The sequence below is a fragment of the Moschus berezovskii genome, chromosome 14 (assembly GCF_049115385.1).
Source record: "Moschus berezovskii isolate FMDL1 chromosome 14, NW_MosBer_1.0, whole genome shotgun sequence".
NCBI lineage: Eukaryota > Metazoa > Chordata > Mammalia > Artiodactyla > Moschidae > Moschus > Moschus berezovskii.
This window is the reverse complement of record NC_142473.1, coordinates 19046117-19069469: the sequence shown is the minus strand read 5'-3', so window position 1 is coordinate 19069469 and position 23353 is coordinate 19046117. Positions and strand designations below refer to the sequence as shown.

The following is a 23353-nucleotide window of genomic DNA, read 5'->3' as shown; positions in this document are numbered from 1 at the left end:
TCAAGAGGCAGGTCAGGTGGTCTTGGATTCCCATCTCTTTCAGAATGTTTCACAGTTTATTGTGATCCACACAGTCAAAGGCTTTGGCATAGTCAATGAAGCAGAAATAGATGTTTTCCTGGAACTCTCTTGCTTTCTTCATAATCCAGCGGATGTTGGCAATTTGATCTCTGGTTCCTCTACCTTTTCTAAAACCTGCTTGAACATCTGGGAGTTCACGGTTCACATATTGCTGAAGCCTGGCTTGGAGAATTTTGAGCATGACTTGACTAGCGTGTGAAATGAGTGAAACTGTGCGGTAGTTTGAGCATTCTTTGGCATTGCCTTTCTTTGGGATTGGAATGAAGACTGACCTTTTCCAGTCCTGTGGCCACTGCTGAGTTTTCCAAATTTGCTGGCATATTGAGTGCAACACTTTCACAGCATCATCTTTCAGGATTTGAAATAGCTCAACTGGAATTTCATCACCTCCACTAGCTTTGTTCTTAGTGATGCTCTCTAAGGCCCACTTGACTTCACATTCCAAGATGTCTGGCTCCAGGTGAGTGATCACGCCATCGTGATTATCTTGGTTGTGAAGATCTTTCTTTCTTAGGCAAGCCAGAATCAGCCTTGATAAATTGGTAAATCCATGCAAAACAGACTTTTCACCGCTCGTTTCCTCAGGGCTGCTTCTCGGTTAAATAGTACTGTTTTACTGTTTTCCACATCTCATTTCTCTCTTCATAGGTGACCATTCTAAGTTGGCTTTCAGCCTTAGTGTCGTCAAAACCTTAAGCTGAGTAATCTTAGTCAAGTTCATCATTTAATAAAACACAGGATGTGGTCCTTTTTTTGTTGTTTAAAACTTCAGTGAGAGCACAAACAAATTGAACTTGATAAAAACTAACTCCTGGCTGGCTTTGATCGCTCTGCCAGCCCAGCTGTTCCCCTAACGTCTCCAAATATATTGAACTTGAATCTTGTTCTTTTCTCCAGCAATAGTCCAACTGTAGCACTGTTTCTACCTTCTTATTCCTGCTGCCCATCATCCCAATTTATAATTTTCGCCCTCTCAAACATTAACTAGTTAACTAGCTTGTACCAAGTACTAAACTTAGAAGTAGTATAACTTATTTAAGAATTCTTCTCTGACAGAGTCGCTTTTGGTGCTAATACTTTGCTCTTATTTAGCCAAATTAGTGATATTCTTCATGTAAAGTATGACTAAAAAGTCACAACCAACGGGTTTTATATTAATACTGAAAGAAAACTATCAGGAGTAAAAGGAAAATTTGAGGGACAATAGGAACATTACTTTCGACCCGATAAACATCTTTAATCATGAGATTAAACATGGAAAACATTACTAATAATTAAATCAGAACCATTCAGTATATTAAGTGGGTTACAACTTCAAAATGTAACTAGTGGACTTCGAATCCAAAAGGTCACAAGCTTCTTGAGTTGTTGTTTCCGTGCGATTATACTTAGCTCTGCACCACACGTAATACCAGCAGGGAGAGGGACTAAATGAGGACAAAGTCACGTGAACACAAGAACCGGAAGTGAGCGCACCATGATGGCGATGTAGTGCCGGTGCGGTAGAGGAAGGGGGCCGTCCATGCGCAGCATGTAGAACTGGCTCCTCAGGAAGGACTCCAGGTACTGCGTGTGCAGGCTCATGACCTGGGTGATGTTGTCCAAGCGACCGGATGTAGAGTATTCTTCCACAAGAAAGTTAGTACGTTCATCCACTGTGTTTGCCTGGACAACCTTTCAAGCAAGAAACACAAAACAAAATCACGGCTGAGAAGTAAGCACGCAAGTGGTTTCATTATTCCACAACTGAAGCCGATGAAGGTCCTTTTGACATTAACAGACACTGAAATAATGCAGTTGTTCGTACTAGAAACAGAAATGAAAACGAAAGAACCATTCATTTTTGGCTCTGGGACCACAATTTATTAAACAACAAATGTCAAATTATCAAACATTATACACACAGCTATGAAATTGGAGAAAAGAAGCTTCCATCTGCTTTGCCAGGCACATAAGGCAAAAATATTCAGGGCCTGCTTGCCTGGCTATTGTCATACCGATTCGTGAGGAGGGAAAGCATTTAGAATTTTCTCTCAATAGCCTATGAACACACTTAATAACTATATCTTAGGACAGACATTTTTCAGTCTGATCCCTTGCTTGTTTTCATTATTCAACATTAAAAAAGCTTTCTGCAGTCTTTTTTTGGGACAAAGAAAAATAGGATAATTTGTAGGAAAGTGTTAATTGAAAAATCAATAGGACACTAGATTCCTATTTTGAGCCTATCATATTAATTACTAGAAATAAGGTAAGTTAAAATAGACGTGGAGCATCTGAGAAAATCAAAAGAACTTTCTCAAAAATAGATTATTTACATACAGGTTTATAAACAGTGACAGCTTGGGCGTCATACCAACAATTGGCTTCTGAAGGTGTTAAGAGCTTATTAGCACCCCATTGATTGATGTCCAGTCAATGGACATCAGATGTGTATTTCTCAGCTTGGTTCCTTATTTACTGGCATTTTAGAATTACAGTTCTAGACTTAAGAAGAATTTGTCCCTTATTTTAGATAAGGTAACAGACTCAAGATTAAATGTCAGCTCATAAAGCTATTTAATAGCAGAGCCTGGTCTAGAATCTAGATCTCCTCAAATCTAGACTCCTGGTCTTTCTAAAGACCACACTGCTCTTAAGGAGCTCTGTTTACTTTTCAGGGCTGGCCTCACAATCTCTTCTGAAGATTAAGTACAAATTATACAAAGGCACTATTGATTGAGGAAAATTTAATCCCAAAGGAAATGTAATGTTTGAAAAGTGTTAATTGTGAGGAAATGTTAATTACAACGGTGTAAAAAAAAAAAAGGCAATTCCACTTTGGCTCACTATAAAACCAAATGTATTTCCATTTGTTCATGTCCTCCCATTTTGTCAACTACAGGGAACCAAGATGACAGTTAAAAATGGAACAGGATCATGATAAACTCTATATAATTAGGGACGAATATTTGTTGTTTTTGTTTTATTTTCCAGCAGAAGATTCTTCTTCTTAACTGATGCCTAAAAGACATTAATAGATTCATATGATGCAACAGAGCCTGAAAACTGCCTTTGCTTCTGCAAACCAGATTGTCTCCAAATACATTCTGTGTAAATGGCAGTATTTCAGGAAGTCTTTATATATGTATTAGGCAATCACTCTGCTAAGAGCAGCCGTGTGCTCTTTGAGGGAAACAGGACAAGCCCAGCAGTTTCTCCAATGCATGGTCACCACCTAGATCAACTATAGTCCCTGAACTCCTGAAACATTACAGGTAACTTTGGAGTTTCATGTAAATGGCAAGGTCACTAAAAAGGCAAAATGAACATGATGGAACTGCTGACTCTAGTGCGACCTGACGTGTATTATTATTCAAATTGTACTCATTCTTTAAGGGATACCTGAAACATCACAGGTATTCTAAATATGTGTTGACTAATTTCTGAACAATATAGGAATAATGCCAGTGCTTTAAGATAAATGATATCCTTTTTGCAATCAATAGCAAATCAGTATATATAACCATGGTTAATATGAGTTAATAACTCCTTGAAGCAGAGAAAAATTCAATTAGTGGGCCTTAAATTTTTCTTAGCCCAAGTATAAGTTAAAGGCAGCTAGGAATCTCCAGGTCCTAAACATTGCTGTGATCTTTCATAGAGATGTATACCCGCTGAACAGGCATGCAAATTTTCTTATAATATGTTTTGTGTCATTTCACAAACATTCTTTCTGCGTTTACCATCTTGACTCCACCAGCGTCATCAAAAGTGCAGCTTGTAGTGGAGATTCTCTGGCATTCTGTCTCATCAGAGACTTAGAACCAAATGAAAAGATTAATTACTAGTGATATAATATCATGTTTTCTTCAATAGATTTAGTTGGGAAACTTACTTTTTCATTTTAAAATATCTTTTCTTAACATTTATGTAACCTATAATCACATTTATGTAACCTATAAACACTGGCCATTTTAAAATCTTAAACCTACATGATAATATTAAGTTTTATTACTTTTAGCAGCTTTGTTCAGAAATGTATTTGAAATCAAATATGGTAAAATTTATATTTTTCTAAACTTGCAGTACTGTCTAACTCCAAATAAGTGATTATTACACATACAATCTTTCAAGTGAAGTTGAAAAGAAAACACTTCTGTGGTTTTCTGAAAAATAAGAATAAGAGCAAAACACGTTTACTTCCATATTAAAAAATGCAGATATTCTTTGACATAATTGAGTTATTTTTAAAATCACTTTATATATATTAAGACAGATTGACTTACTTCCTTCTCTGGAATAAAGGCACTTGGTCCTCTTGTCAAGGGTTGAGATACTCTGATTCTTTTATCCTGTTTTTAAAATAAAAGATTTATGTATTAATGATGACTTTCTATGAAAAGTTAAATTGGTATACATTGCTGAAGTCTAAAATAAATGGAATAAGTAAATAGAATTATGTAAAATCAAAGTGTTAGGTCTTGGATTCCACTCCCTCTAGCCCCATAACAAACAACAACAATAACAACAACAGCAAACAACCTATGTGGTCATTGTATGAACAAGACAATGAGACAGGCAAGCTGATGCCGCGGTGCTGGCTACACAGGCAGGCTCCTCAAATATGATTTCCCTCAGTCATATTCTATAGCACCAGAGATTTGACATGACTGGAAACCATCAGCCTCCACAATAAAATCACATCTAATAGTATACTAGGACACTGTTGAACCTCAATTTGAAAGCTAAAGGAAAAGTTAGATTCTAAGAGTATTACATACAACCTCCTAAAGCAATGGTCTGATTTGTTTTTCTTTCTGAATAAAATAGGAATAAGCATATCTAATATAAACTTCTGAAGCTTTAGGTACGAAAAATGTAAAACATGGACAAGTAGAGGTTAATTTAACCTGAGAAATGGAGACTATAACAATGTTTATTGTTCTATCGCTATTCTACTTAGTATTAATAACTGCCAGATTACCAGTAGTATGTCTGTGTTCATTTTAACTTTTTAAAATATTGTTTTTGTGGCCCCATTTAAGTATATTCATCTATAAGTCAGAAAAATTCCCATCAGGAACAAACTTCCTCCTCTGTAGGCATAAGGAAGAGCAGGAAGAGTCAGAGGCAGGCTCTCAGGTTTTGAGATTCTTCTTACCAGGAGAAGAGACAGGAGGAATGGCCACTTGATTTTCTATAATAAAAGTAATAAGTCTGTGAAATAGAAGCCCTCCAAAGTCGTAACATAAAAACAGGGACTCTGCTATGGTTTATGAATATTATAAAGACTGAGTGAGAAACTGAAGAACGGGGAACAGATGTCTCCTGGAAAGGAGTGCTAACATTGAGCTTGCTCTTCTCCCCGCTCCCTTCTTCCCTATCTCTTTCTCCGCAAGGTAGCCTGAATCCTTCTTGTTCCTTACAATCCAAGAGCCTACCAAACACAAAAAAAGTATTTGAATCCCTTACTTCATTAGGAAGCAGTCAAGTATTCAACAGTCTTTTGAGAAAAGAACCAGATACTGTGGTAGCCTCAAGATACAGGGTGAGCAAGATGGACATGGGCCCTGCCCCTCAGAAGTTTGGCACACAGTCTCCAACAATTTTCAGGGTGCTGCTGAGATAAATATATTAAATAATGATCATCTTAAACTGCTAGTGCTTTAGGAAGAACTAATCATCTAGGTTGTATTTGTGAAGGGATGACAAAGAGATCTCAATCTGCTGGTGAAGTACATTAGAAGAGTCTATGTCAAAAGAAACAATTTAGAATTTCTAATATTGGTTTTTCTTGCCTGCATCAACCGTCATTTGGGTTTACCTACAAAAATAATTTAGAAGAAAATGACAGACTTCTTCCCCTTGCTAGTCTTAGTAAATTATAGGAAATGAAAGTCTGAATACCCTCTATATAACACAGCCTAATGCACCAGTATGCGAAACGCAATTTCCCTGACAACTGATCACTTCAAATAAACAAAGCAGTTAGAGGAACTGACTGTGAGGACAGATCACAGGTTTGAGGGGGAAAATGTCAATAGGGAGATAAGTAGAGTCTTTTATGTATATTTATTTTTAAAAATACATGATATTCAGAGAAAATATGGGGAGAGAAAAATAAACTAAAAGTGTACAATGGGACTTTGGAGATAGAGAATGATTTATTACTAATATGATTTATTTAAAAAAATCATTACTTATATATTTATCAACTGATTTATCTTTAAAGGTCTGATATAGTTATTTTGCCTAAAAAAATATTTTCTGGATTGGCCAAGGTTTAAATCTGAAATACATTTTCATCACAAGTGGAACTGCATACTACTGTATTTAAAAGAATATAACATCTGTTAATTTTAACCAGTTGATAAGAAGCAACTGATAACGATTTCATTTGTGTCAACACTCATTTGTTCATTTATTCAGTATATATTCACTGAGCATTCACAATGTGCTAAGTACAGCCAAAGAACTGATGCTTTTGAACTGTGGTGTTGGAGAAAACTCTTGAGATTCCCTTGGACTGCAAGGAGATCCAACCAGTCCATCCTAAAGGAAATCAGTCCTGAATATTCATTGGAAGGACTGATGCTGAAGCTGAAACTCCAATACTTTGGCCACCTGATGTGAAGAACTGACTCACTGGAAAAATCCTGATGCTGGGAAAGATTGAAGGTGGGAGGAGAAGCGGACGACAGAGGATGAGATGGTTGGATGGCATCACCAACTCGATGGACATGAATTTGAGTAAGCAGTGGGAGCTGGCAGTGGACAGGGAAGCCTGGAGTGCTGCAGTCCATGGGGTCACAAAGAGTTGGACACAACTGAGTGACTGAAATGAAGTACAGTGGGGACACAAAAAAGTAGTAGACTGGCAGAAAGGCATTAACTATATCATAGTTTGTATCAGTTCAGTTCAGTTCAGTTCAGTCGCTCAGTCGTGTCCGACTCTCCGCGACCCCATGAATCACAGCACGCCAGGCCTCCCTGTCCATCACCAACTCCCGGAGTACACTCAAACTCATGTCCACAGAGTCGGTGATGCCATCCAGCCATCTCATTCTCCGTCGTCCCCTTCTCCTCCCGCCTCCAACCTTTCCCAGCATCAGAGTCTTTTCCAGTGAGTCAACTCGTCGCATGAGGTGGCCAAAGTATTGCAGTTTCAGCTTTAGCATCAGTCCCTCCAATGACATCCAGGATTGATCTCCTTTAGAATGGACTGGTTGGATCTCCTTGCAGTATAAGGGACTATACGCATATACAAAACGGTATGGGAGCACATCATTTTATGAATTATCATTTACTTAGTCATTTGCATCCCCAATGGCTCAGCAAATAAAGAATCTGCCTGTGATGCTTGAGACACAAGAAATGTGGGTTCAATATCTGGGTCAGGAAGATCCCCTGGAGAAGGAAATGACAACCCACTCCAATATTCTTGCCTGGAAAATCCCATGAACAGAGGAACCTGGTGGGTTCTAGTCCATGGGGTCACAAGAGTTAGACACAACTTAGCCACTACACCACCACGGTTTATGTTGGTGTATAGTTTATGTTGGTGTATAGTTTATGTTGGTGTATGTATGGTTTCATTATTGTAAATAGTGCTATGATGAATATCTTTATCAGAGATAAAGAGACTTGGTGGCATATTTTGTGGTATTTAAGATGGTTTCTTTAGAAAGATTCCCAGATGCGGATTTACTGGGGTTTAGGTTATAAATCTTTATAAAGTTCTTGTTGCATATTCAGTTCAGCTCAGTTCAGTCGCTCAGTCGTGTCCGACTCTCCGCGACCCCATGAATCACAGCACGCCAGACCTCCCTGTCCATCACCAACTCCCGGAGTTCACTCAAACTCATGTCCACAGAGTCGGTGATGCCATCCAGCCATCTCATTCTCGGTCATCCCCTTCTCCTCCCGCCCCCAACCTTTCCCAGCATCAGAGTCTTTTCCAGTGAGTCAACTTGTCACATGAGGTGGCCAAAGTATTGCAGTTTCAGCTTCAGCATCAGTCCCTCCAATGAATACCCAGGATCGATCTCCCTTAGAATGGACTGCTTGGATCTCCTTGCGGTACAAGGGACTCTCAAGAGTCTTCTCCAACACCACAGTTCAAAAGCATCAATTCTTCGGCGATCAGCTTTCTTCACAGTCCAACTCTCACATCCATACATGACCACGGGAAAAACCATAGCCTTGACTAGACGGACCTTTGTTGGCAAAGTAATGTCTCTGCTTTTTAATACATTATCAAGGTTGGTCATAACTTTCCTACCAAGGAGTAAGCGTCTTTTAATTTCATGGCTGCAATCACCATCTGCAGTAATTTTGGAGCCCCCAAAAAATAAAGTCTGACACTGTTTCCACTGTTTTTCCATCTATTTCCCATGAAGTGATGGGACCAGATGCCATGATCTTTGTTTTCTGAATGTTGAGCTTCAAGCCAACCTTTTCACTCTCCTCTTTCACTTTCATCAAGAGGCTTTTGAGTTCCTCTTCACTTTCTGCCATAAGGGTAGTGTCATCTGCATATCTGAGGTTATTGATATTTCTCCCAGCAATCCTGATTCCAGCTTGTGCTTCTTCATTCAATTCAGTTCAGTTCAGTCGCTCAGTCGTGTCCGACTCTCTGCGACCCCATGAATCACAGCATGCCAGGCCTCCCTGTCCATCACTAACTCCCGGAGTTCACTCAAACTCATGTCCATCGAGTTGGTGATGCCATCCAGCCATCTCATTCTCTGCCGTCCCCATCTCCTCCTACCCCCAATCCCTCCTAGCATCAGACTCTTTTCCAGTGAGTCAACTCGTCGCATGAGGTGGCCAAAGTATTGCAGTTTCAGCTTTAGCATAAGTCCTTCCAATGAACACCCAGGATTGATCTCCCCCAGAATGGACTGGTTGGATTTCCTTGCAGTCCAAGGGACTCTCAAGAGTCTTCTCCAGCACCACAGTTCAAAAGCATCAATTCTTCGGCAATCAGCTTTCTTCACAGTCCAACTCTCACATCTATACATGACCATGGGAAAAACCATAGCCTTGACTAGACGGACCTTTGTTGGCAAAGTAATGTCTCTGCTTTTTAATATGCTATCTAGGCTGGTCATAACTTTCCTTCCAAGGAGCAAGCGTCTTTTAATTTCATGGCTGCAATCAGCATCTGAAGTGATTTTGGAGCCCCCAAAAAATAAAGTCTGACACTGTTTCCCCATCTATTTCCCATGAAGTGATGGGACCAGATGCCATGATCTTCGTTTTCTGAATGTTGAGCTTCAAGCCAACCTTTTCACTACCCATATGCTAATGAAAAAATGTTTTACCGATTTTATTTCATCAATTGAGAAAATGTTCACTTAACTCACTAACTTCAAAAGTGAAAAACAGCCTTCAAAAAATGTTTTTGAAACTTTTAATTGTATATATGGTACTGGTTGTGGTGACTTAGCCACTAAGTTATGTCTGACTCTTGTGACCCATGGACTGTGGCCTGCCAGGGCCCTCTCCCTGTGGGATTTCCCAGGCAAGAATACTGGTGTGAGTTTCTATGCCTTCCTCTAGGGGATCTTCCCAATCCAAGGATGAACCCTTGTCTCCTGCATTGGCAGGTGGATTCTTTACCACTGAGCCACCAGGGAAGCAATTGTATACATAGTTCAGATAAAAATTCCCTAAGCAGAGTTGTGGGTCAGATCTGTGTTTTTAATAATACAATTCTTGGTGTGATACAGTCACTCCAGAGGGAAAAAAAACAACAAACCCAAACAAACAAATAAAAATACCCCCAAAGAAACAAACAAACAAACCCCCAGCTAGGAAGCTACTGTAATAGCCAAGGGGAGATGATGTGGCCTCACCTAAGAGAGCTATTTATACACTGAAAAGTGAAAGTGAGAGTTGCTCAGTTGTGTCTGACTCTTTGCGACCCTATGGACTACAGCCCATGGAATTCTCCAGGCCAGAATACTGGAGTGGGTAGCTGTTCCCTTCTCCAGGGGATCTTCCCAACTCAGGGATTGAACCCAGGTCACCCACATTGCAGGCAGATCCTTAACTGTCTGAGTCACCAGGGAAGCCCACTGAAGAGAAGGGAAAACTAACATTTTACAATTATACCAACATGTAGACCTCTTCAGTTATAGTTTTAAAATGGTGTCACTATTGAAAGAATCAGCCTACTTCCTGCTTCTATAAAAGAAGCATCTTTTCTGGTGAGGATACTACTATCCTCTCAGTTAACTGGTTTGTACATTTATATGAAGGTGGAAAAGTTCTTTCAATGATCAAGGCAGTTTATAAATTCTCCTTAAAATTCATTTTACTGAACGTTTATTCCCCACCTACTTTCTATCTATATATGTTTTTAAAGTTGATAAAATAAAACATAAAAGAAGTAGGATAGTACTGTTGACTTAAAAAACAATCATAACCTAAAAGTTGAGTGAGTGAGTGAAGTCTCTCACTCATGTCCAACTCTTTGAGACCCCACAGACTGTAGGAGCCTACCATGCTCCTCTGTCCATGGGATTTTCCAGGCAAGAGTACTGGAGTGGGTTGCCATTTCCTTCTCCAGAGGGTCTTCCTGACCCGGGTTCGATCCCTGGGTAGGGAAGATCCCTTGGATGAGGGTACGGCAACCCATTCCAGTATTGTTACCTGGAAAATCCCATGCATGGAGGAGCCTGGCGGCCTACAGTCCATAGGGTCCAAAGAGTTGGCCGTGACTGAGTGGCTTCACTTTATAGCTCAGTTGGTAAAAAGTTGAGAGTTATGTTTTATTTGATGGAAATTTTTAGGATGTAAGCCCAGGAGGCAGCATCTCAAGTAACCCTGAGAGAACTGCTCCAAGGAGGCAGGGGGAGGAGCCAGGTTATATAGAGTTTGCAAAAAAGGGCAGGTCTGAACATTGAAAGTATTTTTGTGAATTAAAGAAAACCAGACACCTCAAGTCAAGGAATTTAGTGTTTTTCTACATATGGGAAGATGCAAGAGCCTGGGCTCACTGACATCATTCCTTTCATATGCATCTCAGCTCTCTGGGCCAGTATCCTGCATTTATTTACATCTTGAGCTTCTGTGCTCACCACAGGGAGTGGCTGCAGCCATGGCTGCCAGATCACTTCAGCTTCCTTGGTGCCCTCAGGGCTCAGAAATTCACATTTGGAGAGATGAAATCACTGATGACCCTGACATACTTTTTTACTGATATGGCAGGAAATATTCCATTTTCTCAATACCATATCCAAAAGATTCCATTTACAACCATAAGCTGGAGTTCTGGTCTCCGGTAATACTTTGTAAAACCTTTCCTCATCTTTAATTTCAAATCCAAAATGCCCAAGAACTGGGTTCCTACTTTACTCTTGCTCTGATTAACTTTCCTGAAGTCTCTGGACCTGCGTTGCCTTATGCAGTAGCCATCAGCCACATGTGACTACATTTAAATTCATTAAAATTAAATATAATTCAAAGTCCAGTTGTTCAGTTACACTGGTCACATTTCAAGAGCCCAAAAACCACCTGTGGCTCTAACTCTGACTGCACAGCCTGTGGAGATATAGCCATTGAACATGGCTCCACCATCACAGACATGCTACTCAAGACTACATCTGATTTTTGTGAAATCACATCTTCAGGCATCTTAATGCCTTTTGAAATGTTAAATGACTCCTCTGCAGAGTTATTGGTTTGATGGTCACACCTACTCAATCCCATAACCAAGCATTTTAATCTAATTGCAGAAATGCTCTCAACCATATTGAGAGTGAATTCAGACAGAAGCAATTTGGGAAAAGGAAAAAAAAAAAGAATCAGCCAGTTCTAAGAATCTTTTGTCTCAATGTCTGCACATAGGACAGTCTGCAAAAAAAGTATCAAGTACTTTGTCTTTTCCCCTTTTAAAACTTACGGTAAAAAATATATAACATGAGCTCTACCCACCTAACAAATTATAGTAATTACTGTACAGTACATTCCTGTTAACTATAAGCATAACATTGTGTAACAGATGTCTAGGACTTTGTCTAGCGTAACTGAAACTTCACACCCACTGAAGGGCAGCTCTTCACACTCTTCAGATCCTAGCTGAGATGCTACCTCTCTGATCTCCAGCCTTCTTGCCTCTGTGCAAAACTCAGAAGATCTGCCTTTTGCTAGGCAACTCTCCCCTAGTTTGGCTTTCCTGGCTCTGAAGCACCCAATCCTCCAACTTCTTTCACCACTTGTACCCTCTTCCTTGACAATTCCTGCATCTCCTTGATCAGCATTCATTCTCTCAAGTGAGTGTTCTGACCCATGGTTTGTATCTTCCTGATACAAACAAAACTCTGCTGGACTGTGTGAGCCTCACCATACTGGCAGGAGGAGGGTGGAGTGGGTAAAGGAGAGAGAAGGGTATGTGATATGAAAAGCAAGCAGGCCGTGTTAACAGACTCCTGCACCTTTGCTAAAGAGCTCGAGTTAGCACTGCTCTGCCCTTCCATAGGATTTGGGCCATTTTGAACTGCCTGTGACATGCTGGAGCCTTAAAATTAACATGTTTAAAACCGCCTCCTACTGTAAACCAGCTGGTCCTTACTTTCAAGTTATAAAATCACCACACAATACCAGTAACCCTGGCTCTGATTTACAGAGTTATCTTCGACCCTTTATCTTAGGAATCTGCATTTAGTTAGTCACTAAATCTGTTAATTGCCTTTTCCCAACAGTATCTTTCAGTTCTCCTTTCCCCAGCTCTGTCTCAACTGTAAGAGTGTCTCTCATGCTAAGAAATATTTCCCCCTCACAACTGAGAGTCATGTCAATTCTAGGTCCTATCTTTTGAGGAGATAACACTTAAAAAAAAAAACCCAAAAACACAAAGTGCAATACAAAAGAAGATTCCATTTTTATTCTTCTATCAATTTTCCCTAAAACAAAATAAAACACCCCAAACTAGAACAGCTGTGATATACTTTCTCAACATACACTACTCTGATAGAAGAATTCCAGGGTTGGTCTATATTAGAAGTGAAAATAACTTGCAGTTGCACTAATTTTGAGGAATAACATTGCCAAGTTTTCCTTTATTAAATATAAAACTAATATCCTGTCCTAGGGAATAAATGACTTTGATCATAGTAGTGAATCTTACACAGTGACCTTTAAGTCATAAATCTTGTTTAATAACTGTGTAAAAATAAAACCAAAAATCAAGTACGGGTTTGTTTGTTTAACTGTACTGTCCATTATAGTATCCTTTGGCCACATGTGGCTATTTAAATTTAAGTTTGTTGTTGTATTACTTGCTCAGTTGTGTCTGACTCTTTGTGATCCCATGGACTATAGCCCACCAGGCTCTTCTGTCCATGGAGTTCTCCAGGCAAGAACACTGGAGTAGGTTGCCATTCTCTTCTCCAAGAGATCTTCCCAACCCATGGATTGGTCTCCTGCATTGCAGGCAGATTGTTTACCATCTGAGCCACCAGAGAAACCCATATTTAAGTTGATTAACATTAAATAGGAGATAAAAACTAAGTGTCTTTATTGCACTGTTGCTGCTGCTGCTAAGTCACTTCAGTTGTGTCCGACTCTGTGTGACCTCACAGACGGCAGCCCACCAGGCTCCCCCATTCCTGGGATTCTCCAGGCAAGAACACTGGAGTGGGTTGCCATTTCCTTCTCTAATGTGTGAAAGTGAAAAGTGAAAGTGAAGTCGCTCAGTCATGTCCGACCTGTAGCGACCCCACGGACTGCAGCCCACCAGGCTCCTCCGTCCTTGGGATTTTCTAGGCAAGAGTACTGGAGTGGCTTGCCATTGCCTTCTCCTTAAGCTACTAAGTATCTTTAAAATAAATTATTCAATTTAATTTTTTACATTTTTCTTCTTGGGTTTATTTCATTAAAAAATGGAAAAGCAAAAAAAAAAAAAAATAACCCACAAATTCTATCCATTAAAATGTAAAAGAAAAACATACAGATTCTATCCATTCATGAATTTATATCCATAGGAGAGAATAATACTGAGAGTAATGTGTGTAATTAACTTTACATACAGACACTTGGAGAGGTTAAAAAATGTGGTTAACATATAAAAAATTCTGGCAAAAAAGAAATTTTTTATTCCACTGAACATACTAATCCCTCAATTTTTGAAGATTTTTAAGGGCATCCTTAGAAGATAGTTTAATAGCTTCAAGAAAAATTTAACACACTGCAATGATAAAATATCTTAAGTATAAAAAACATGCTCAAACAAGCATTTTAAGTGTGACTGTAAGAAAAGTAACTGAAATTATCAATACAAACAGTAAATTACAGTTGCTGACTCTCCTCTCCTTTTTAGATGTTCCATTTTGGCAGAAACCACTGCAAAAAGGACAGAGATGGGCAGGTGGCCCAATGCTTTGAAATAATACTGATGTCATCTTATTTCTTGGCAGACAGTTACAGAAATAAAGACTGAGTTTATAGAAATTGATGACATTATATATTTCAGAAGGAACAGACAAATGGAAAGGAAAACAGAGATGTTCTAAAAACTCTCTATCCCTAAATGAGAAAAGAATAGGTTTTAAATTAGATTGTCATAGATGTGTAATTTTATAGTAAACTCATATTTAAATGTCTGCCATTACCTGAATATACATTATTTCCCACTATTCCAAAATGGCCTAAAAGGTTATAAAATTATTACTTCTCCTACTCTAGATTAAAATATGTATTGACCATCAATACAATAAAAATATGTATTGTAGTAAGTAACTGAGATCTAAGGTCATTTAGTGAGAGAAGATTGGGAAGCAGAAAACTGTAATACCATCAGAGGCAAGAATCTTGCAAATTACACAACATCTCCTCTAGTTCTTGGAGCCTGAGTGGTACAGGGACCCCAGGAGCATCAGGAGCCCAGCCTGGAACACAGGGTGTGGCAAATAGTCGCTGAGGATCCAAAGAGCACTGAAAATTACCCTTCATTAAGTGGGGAATCCTGCTGCCTTCTAAAGGTCTGAGACTTCAGTTCCCCTGTTTAACTCAGCTCTTAAAACCAAAGCGACCAAGCCCTTTCTGCAAGAGCTCTACCACTGGGCACGATCATTTGAGGAACACTGCAAAGATCTTGTAACTAAGAGCATGGATTTCAGCTTTCTTCAACAACACATACCAATTAAGATTTTTAACTTCCAATCTCAAAACATTTCCACTAAAACGAGTACATTTGTCAGCTTCTCTACTTCCTTCTTACTAGTAAACTGTCAGGTGCCAGTGGACTCGGACAGTACCTTGTTCACTTTGGAGTACATCAACTTTAGTATGGAGTATGGTGTCAGGTAAACTTCAGTTCCATATTTTAAAGATTTACATAAGGCCACATTAGCTACTCCTTTAAACAGTAATTCTAAAATCTTGTTCAAGGCCAGTGCCATCCAGAGGTAAGCAGCAAAGAGCACACCTAGTTTCCCACTTTCCACGTAATACACCAGAGTAGCATAAATCAAGTTAGTTTCACTTGTAAACAAAAACTTGGGAGTTCTAACGTGGCAGATCTTTTCTGTGTTGTGCAGAATTTAGACATTTGAACTAGTATTTCCTGAGGCGCTGTCCTCCCTTTTTGATATCTATTGAAATACTACCCATTCTTCCTTTAAGACCCAGCTCAAACACCAACTCCTTTGGTCTTCCTCCACTCACACCAACTCCCAAGTTCTTCTAGGAAATTAAAATGATTCTTCTTAAGGTTCACAATTATATTTAGTTTTTCTCTCTCTCAGAGCTATTGAAGTATATCATTATCTTATCACTTTCTTCAGACCATAAATACCTTAAACAGCAGGATCAATTTCTAACACAGTATCTGTACCTTTACAGCACAGCAACATGAAAATAGTAGACCCCATGCGTATGATGAGTTGAACTGAGGAGACAGAAGTCTGGTACAGGTTCTCCCATCCCTTTTCCTTCCTTCAGTGGGGAAGAGTATCCTGTGGACTTGAGGCAGTTCTCTGTACTCTTATTGAGACATACCAATAAATTAAATTAATAACCACAGTCCTAGAAATCAGTCTACTACCTTCCTTGTATCATCTGGGTTCCCTATGTGACAAATATTCCCTTTTATTTATTTATCTTCTAGTGTTATTAAAACAAGCAGTACATGCAATTTCCTGTACTTTGTGCTATCTTCTTAAAAATCAGTAATGATACTTCATGCCTTGACATTGATCTTGAGCAACAAAGCTCCTATATAAACTTTTAAGTGTTAAACATGTTCTTTCAGTTCAGTTCAGTTCAGTTCAGTCACTCAGTCGTGTCCGACTCATTGCGACCCCATGAATCACAGCACGCCAGGCCTCCCTGTCCATCACCAACTCCAGGAGTTCACTCAAACTCATGTCCATCGAGTCGGTGATGCCATCCAGCCATCTCATTCTCTGTCGTCCCCGTCTCCTCCCACCCCCAATTCTTCCTAGCATCAGACTCTTTTCCAGTGAGTCAACTCGACGCATGCAGAATGACAAAATATACTTGTTAAATATATTAAAATTTTGGACTAAGTCCCCCCAAAATGAGATTTCTCTCAGGTACAGAGAGACTCTGCACCTGAGACAAAGTCCATAATAACTACTTAACTCAATGCTTCCCTAATAATATATAGATAATATACTTTTCTACCACTAATTATAAAAGTGCTCCCCAGCTTCCCATGAAGTATTAAGAACTGCTTTCAGTTCAGTTCAGTCGCTCAGTCGTGTCCGACTCTCCGCAACCCCATGAATCACAGCACGCCAGGCCTCCCTGTCCATCACCAACTCCCGGAGTTCACTCAAACTCATGTCTACAGTTTGATGCTTTACTTTTATAAAATTTTTAATGTTGTCTATTGTGTAGTAGTAAAAACTTTGCTTTAATTTTAGAAAGTTTTACCTATTAAAATTATGTCCCAATTAGATTAAAAATTTTTTTAAAAATGGGAACTTTTGAAATTAAGACTCCTATTAGAAACAGTTACAGAGTCCCTTGGACATCAAAGAGATCAAACCAGTCCATCCTAAAGGAAATCAACTCTGAATATTCATTGGAAGGACTGATGCTGAAGCTCCAATACTTTGACCACCTAATGTGAAGAGCCAACTCATTGAAAAAGACCCTGATGCTGGGAAAGATTGAGGGCAAGAGGAGAAGGAGGCAACAGAGGATGAGATGGATGGCATCACTGACTCAATGGACATGAATTTGAGCAAACTCTGGGAGATGGTGAAGGACAGGAAACCTAGCATGCTGCAATCCCTGGGGCCGCAGAGTCGGATACGATTGAACAACAGTTACAGAACATTCTAATATTACTCAGCATATGGCTGATAGTCTTTTTAGAGAAATAAAAAAATATGCTGTGAATGTAGCTACCTGGTGTATGAAAGAAAAGTAGGGCTTTAAGTCAAACCTCTGTACTTAGCATCTACTACCCAGGTTGTAACAAAATCAAAAGGTCTTCTAAGTTATTCTAATGAAACAGGATGACATGATAGTTTCCAGTTTTCTCAAAACAGTGATTAACAAAATAAAGGTCACTTGCTCAGCTTAGAGAAATTGTGAAAAAACATTAAAGCTGTGTTTTAATGTATACAGGTAAACTTAAAACCCATTGTAATCAAAATTAAAACATGACTTATTATGCTCATGTAAATAGTTCACAAACTTTTTGATATTAGAAACTCTTTATATTCCTAAAAATTATTGATCCCAAAAGCTTTTATTAATGTTTTTTTTTCTTGTTTTGTTTTCGTTGCTAAGTCGTTTCTGACTCTTTTTGCAATTGCATCGACTGTAGCCCTCCAGGTTCCTCTGTCCATGGGATTTCCCAGGCAACAACGCCAGGAGGTGGGTTGCCACTTCTTTCTCCAGGGGATCTTCCTGACCCAGGGATTGAACCTGTGTTTCCTGCATTGGCAGGTATATTCTTTACCACTGAGCCACCAGGGAAGCCCAATGTGAGTGATATCTATCAATAATTATTATATTAGAAATTAAATCAAAGAAAAATGTAAACACTTAATTCATTTAAAAATAAAAATAGAATAAGCCCATTACAAATTAACAGAAATGAATTTTTTGAAACTGCAATTTCCAAATCAAAACAAAAATTTTACTGAGAAGAGTAACATAATTAAACATTTGTGCAAATATCTGGCTTGATTAAAGACAACTGGATTCTTACATCTAATTCTATATTCAATCTGTTTCTATATGTTTTATAACATGAAGAAGACTCAGCCTCACAAAAGTATTTTAATAACCTTTTAAGATAATTTTGGATATTCTATGATACTACATTAAGACTTGACAAATAGTAGCTTTTAAGTTTGTTGGAATGTGGAATCTGAATCCACATCAATAATCATCTTACTTTGTTACATTAAAATCCATTGGTTTATCTTATACTTTGAAGAGATCGATTACTCATGTATGATTTTGTATTATTAACTATTAGCCATTTAGAAAATATTGAATCACGGAGGTGGGAGGGGGATTCAGGATGGGGAACACATGTACACCGTGGCAGATTGATGTCAATGTATGGCAAAACCACTACAATATTGTAAAGAAATTAGCCTCCAATTAAAATAAATAAATTTTATTGGATCACTGAGTTTAGCAGGCTTTCCAAATGCTGATATATTGAATGTACTATTTAAAATAAAATATGTTAATTTCACCACTGTTCATATCAGAAAAATCTTAAAGCTTTGAGAAATTGACAAGTTCATGGTAGAGGAAACCAGTTTTCCAAAATTGTTTTCTCCTCAAAGTCCAAATTTTATTTTGGCAGTAAATCCTATTGGTTGTTTTCCTGGAAGTGATGGATTCACTTTGTTTATTTTTGTAGAAATGTTTGCCAAATACCAGTCTGAATAACCATAACTATCAGTCAGTCATTTTTTCATATAAAGTAGTGTTCAATAAAAAGAGACTAGTTTGGCTCACAGCTCAGTCACACAGCTGCGTTTTCTCAAGACAACCACCATACTTTGGCATGGAGAAGAGCTTTATGTATACCCCCCATTTTGAAAACGATTAAGCATTTCATGGTCAAGATGTAATAAAATGCCTAATTTTTACTGTTTTATCAAGAATATTCTTCAGTGAAACCAACTTTTTTTTTTTTTTTTTTTTTTACTGTGAATACAGAGCAGTGAGGAAAATAATGATTACTATGTCAGTAGAATGCCATTGCTTTGTTTTGTGCTAAACATTTAGCCAGATGGGGTCACACAGAGTCGGATACGACTGAAGTGACTTAGCAGCAGCAGCACAGCCACACTTTGGGAAGCACTGATTGAAATGAATGTTTCCAATATACTCTGCCTCTCTTCCTTCTAATTATGTATCCTTCTGAAACAGTTTCAGTTGCAAAAAGATTGCTACAATTAACTTTCATATGAAGACAAGGTATGAAGGAATCATTATGAACAGTTTTTATTTTTTTTACTTTTCTCATTATTGCCATGGCCATAGACCTTCTATGGAAGTGTTCATTTCTTTATTTGTAAATAAACTTAATTATAAAACAATTAAGCATGAATGATCAAGAAGACCCTGTAAAAACAACGTAGGAGGGGTGCTAGCCTTTCCATATAGTAAAACATAATAGTTCTATATTTAAAGGAGCTGTTTTAGCACATAAACAGACAACAAATGGAACTTCCCTAATTATGACTCAAAATCCAGAAACAACAAACAATTGATAATTCAACTACACATATACATACACACACTTTAAAAAAAATTCTGTATGGTACAAAAATATGATAAAAATCAGAAGGCAAATGTTTGCACTTTAACACACAATGGCTAATATATTATATTAGAAGCTCCTGAAAATTAAAAGGGAAAAACCAACAACCAAATCAAGAAACGAACAAGGAATGGGAAATTAACAGAAGAAACAACTCATAAAAAGAAAAGCAAATGTCATATTTCACATAACAGATCGGCAAAAATCCAAGTTAGGCAACATATTTTTTGACAATACTACAGGGAAACAGGTATTCTCAAAAAAATTAAACAACCCTCCTGGATAGGGTTTGACAATGTCTAGAAAAATTACATACACATCTGCCCTTTGACCCATAAGTCTCACTACGAGGGTTCTAATCCATCAATACAAACATAAAATAGGATGAAGAAAATATCTATATACAAAAATAATTTGAACATGATCAGTCATGTCAGACTCTTTGCAACCCCATGGACTATACAATCCATGGAAGTGTCCAGGTCAGAATACTGGAGTGGGTAGCCTTTCCCTTCTCCAGGGAATCTTCTCAACCCAGGGATCAAAACCAGGTCTCCCACATTGCAGGTGGATTCTTTACCAGCTGAGCCACAAGAGAAGCCCGTTTAATCAAGCATTTAGCCCCAACTTCAAATTCATAGGAAACAGAAGTTTAGACGAACAAATTAAAAGACAACATGAGGACAACAAGCATAGAAAATGATCCAGGTTATGAAATATTCTAGAGGACAGCTGACAACAACCAGTTAAGGGCCTGAAAAACAAAAAGCAATGGGAGGAACAACTCCTAAGAGAGACTTAAAAGACCTAACTAGCAAATGGAATGGTGAACCTAATTCAGAAAAAGTTACCTCTAAAAAGACACCAAGCAATTGGGAGGAGATTGAATAAGATGAGGTATTAGATGATTTCAAGCAATAATTGCTAAGTTTGTTAGGTGTGACACTGGCATTATAGCTATATAAGAATGCATCTGTATATTTTAGAGATGCATACTGACATATGTAGGGGTAGAAGGAAAATAATTTTAAATTACTTCAGCAACAATAACAACAACACGCGTGCTCGGTCACTTCAGTCATATTCGATTCACAAGTTTGATAAAGAGTGGCAAAATCTTGTCAATACTGAATTTGATGATGGGTTTTGGAAGCTCATTACACTGTTCTTTTTGATTTTGTGTAGTTGGACATTTTTCACTATAGTTTTTTTTAAAGGTGCATAGCAAAGTCCCTGATATGAAATAGGCATTTAATAAATGGCATCTATTACAATAAAATTTTAGTACGAGTTTGAAGAGAAAACGTGTTAAGTATATTTTAAACCTTACTAAGATTAAACATTGCAACTTTTATAAAGAAGAACTATTAATGCATTCAACAGATTTTTTTTCCTTTTTTAAAAATTTGTTATCTGGAAGTTCTTGGGCTAAAAATTGGAAGTGTAAAGATAAATAAAGCATAGGCACTGACCTAAGAAAACATGAGGTAAATAAATTTGGATGCACAGTTACAAAACCTGTGAAGAGCTTTAATGGAGTTGAACAGGATAGGAAAGCATAATTCTGCTAGAGGATGAAGCAAAATTGCCCTCTTTACAGTTCTTTAGGAAGAAATAAAAATCTGTCAGATTACTTAGGAAAGAATGGCTAGGTCTGGGAGAGTACAACATCCCAGGCAAAAGGAATAAAAAATACAAAGACATTACACATTTGGGGAACTATATGCTGGTTCTACATGATCCCTGAAACTGTCTCAGGGACTAAGATTGATCCATAGGCAAGAATCATATCATGAATGTCATACTAAAGAATTTCAACTTCATAGAAATGATTTCCTTCTCCAGGATAGAAATGGTAGACAACATCAAAAGGATATTTGTTTTTTGAGAAAGCATTTCTGACATCAGTTAGAAAATGGACTGGGATGGGGGAGGCTGAAGGAAATCAAGTGTCTTAGAAGGCTACTATATGTTCTAGGAAAAAGATGCGACATAGCTAAGCAGTATAAATTTTAAAAAGGAATTAGGCTGAGAGTTATTTAGGAGATAGAATAAATGGAATTGACTGACTGTGAGGGTAGTGAGAGACGTCTAAAATGCATCACAGAATTCCACACTGGATGAATGGATGATGAACAATGGTGACACCAGCTGGTATTAAATAAATCAAGAGACTGAGGCAGCTTGGATTTAGGTTGATTCTAATAATTCAGGGATATGTGTTTATGAGGTAGATGTATGGAAGGATATGGGCTTCAGGAAGATGAAATTGCTGCCAAGAGTCAAGAGTTTCATTCTTTTAATCTGCATCTAAAGTCCCAAATTTCCTATCATGAATAACATCCTAACATCTAATAACAACTTCTCATCAGGTTGTTTACTCCCTGTTCACAAAGTTTCTCTCCGTGACTCCAATATGCTTTCCATTTCCATCATCACCACTCCATTCTGGGCTATGATTTATCCCCAGCTTCGGTGGGGGATGGGAGGACATAAGTACAGTAGAAGCAAAAAAGGAAGGTTTTCAACATTCTGGCCCATACCCATGTTTGTTTTTCAAGCATTTCTGACATGAGCACTTCACTTCACCTACACTGACTCCCCCAAACTCCCGTATTTCTGCTCCTTCATCCTTGGAACCCCCAAGTGGACTACCACATACCCTCTTCATATTTATTACAATGTTACAGCTCATTCATCTCCTAAGATCCAACTGAGTTCCTACATTCACCATGCTGAGTCATTCAAATCCTGTAAATTGTCTCTTTTCAGGTTCTCACTTATACAGATACAGAGGTATCTTTATCTTCTATATTATTATCTTTATCTTCTCTGTCACTAATTTGGTTATGAAAGAAGTGTTCCATCTTAATTAATTTGAATAATTAATTCAAATCAGGTGCTCAATAAATGCTGGTTGATCACAATTTTTCTATATTACTGAGTCTATTACACATTTAATGATACTAAGCAATAATTTTTGGACAACCACCACCTTAAAAATTGTTTCTTGGCATCTCGGACTCATTCCTGTCCTAAAAAACAAACCACACACACAGACATATTATCAACGAACAGGATTGTTTTACAACATCCAAGATTTTGAATTTGTTTTGACAAAAAATTCTCATAGTGTAGTTTCTGATGGAAAAGAAAGAAAGTGAAGTCTCTCAGTTGTGTCCGACTCTTTGGGACCCCATGGACTGTTGCCTACCAGGCTCTTCCCTCCACAGGGTTTTCCAGACAAGAATACTGGAGTGGGTAGCCATTTCAAAGAGCTATAATTACGCTACAGTTGAGACCTGTGAAAATAATCATTTTCTAATAATCAAAAGACTTTCCTTAATTTGTCATTCTCCTGACAGCTCCTCCCATTTTACAAGCTGGCTTATATACAGACGTTATCCATACAACTTTTTGTCCTTTCTTATTCTATCTGAACTAACTTCACTTATTTTAACTAAGGATGGCCTGTACTTAAGGTGTCAGTATTAGCAGAATGGGTTCAGTGTTCTA

The 23353-nt window shown here is 38.1% G+C and overlaps 1 protein-coding gene across 2 annotated transcripts in view; it reads right to left on the bottom strand.

Annotated features, from left to right (window-relative positions):
- The window catches only part of SESN3 (sestrin 3), an 85852-nt gene that overhangs the window by 24963 nt on the left and 37536 nt on the right, over positions 1-23353 (bottom strand). For both annotated transcript variants that reach the window (XM_088842898.1, XM_055422916.2), the window contains 2 exons: positions 4350-4415; positions 1558-1755 (listed from right to left, as the gene is read on the bottom strand). In XM_088842898.1, the coding sequence (XP_088699024.1) occupies positions 1558-1755; positions 4350-4415 (264 nt within the window). The remainder of the gene's footprint in view (positions 1-1557; positions 1756-4349; positions 4416-23353) is intronic.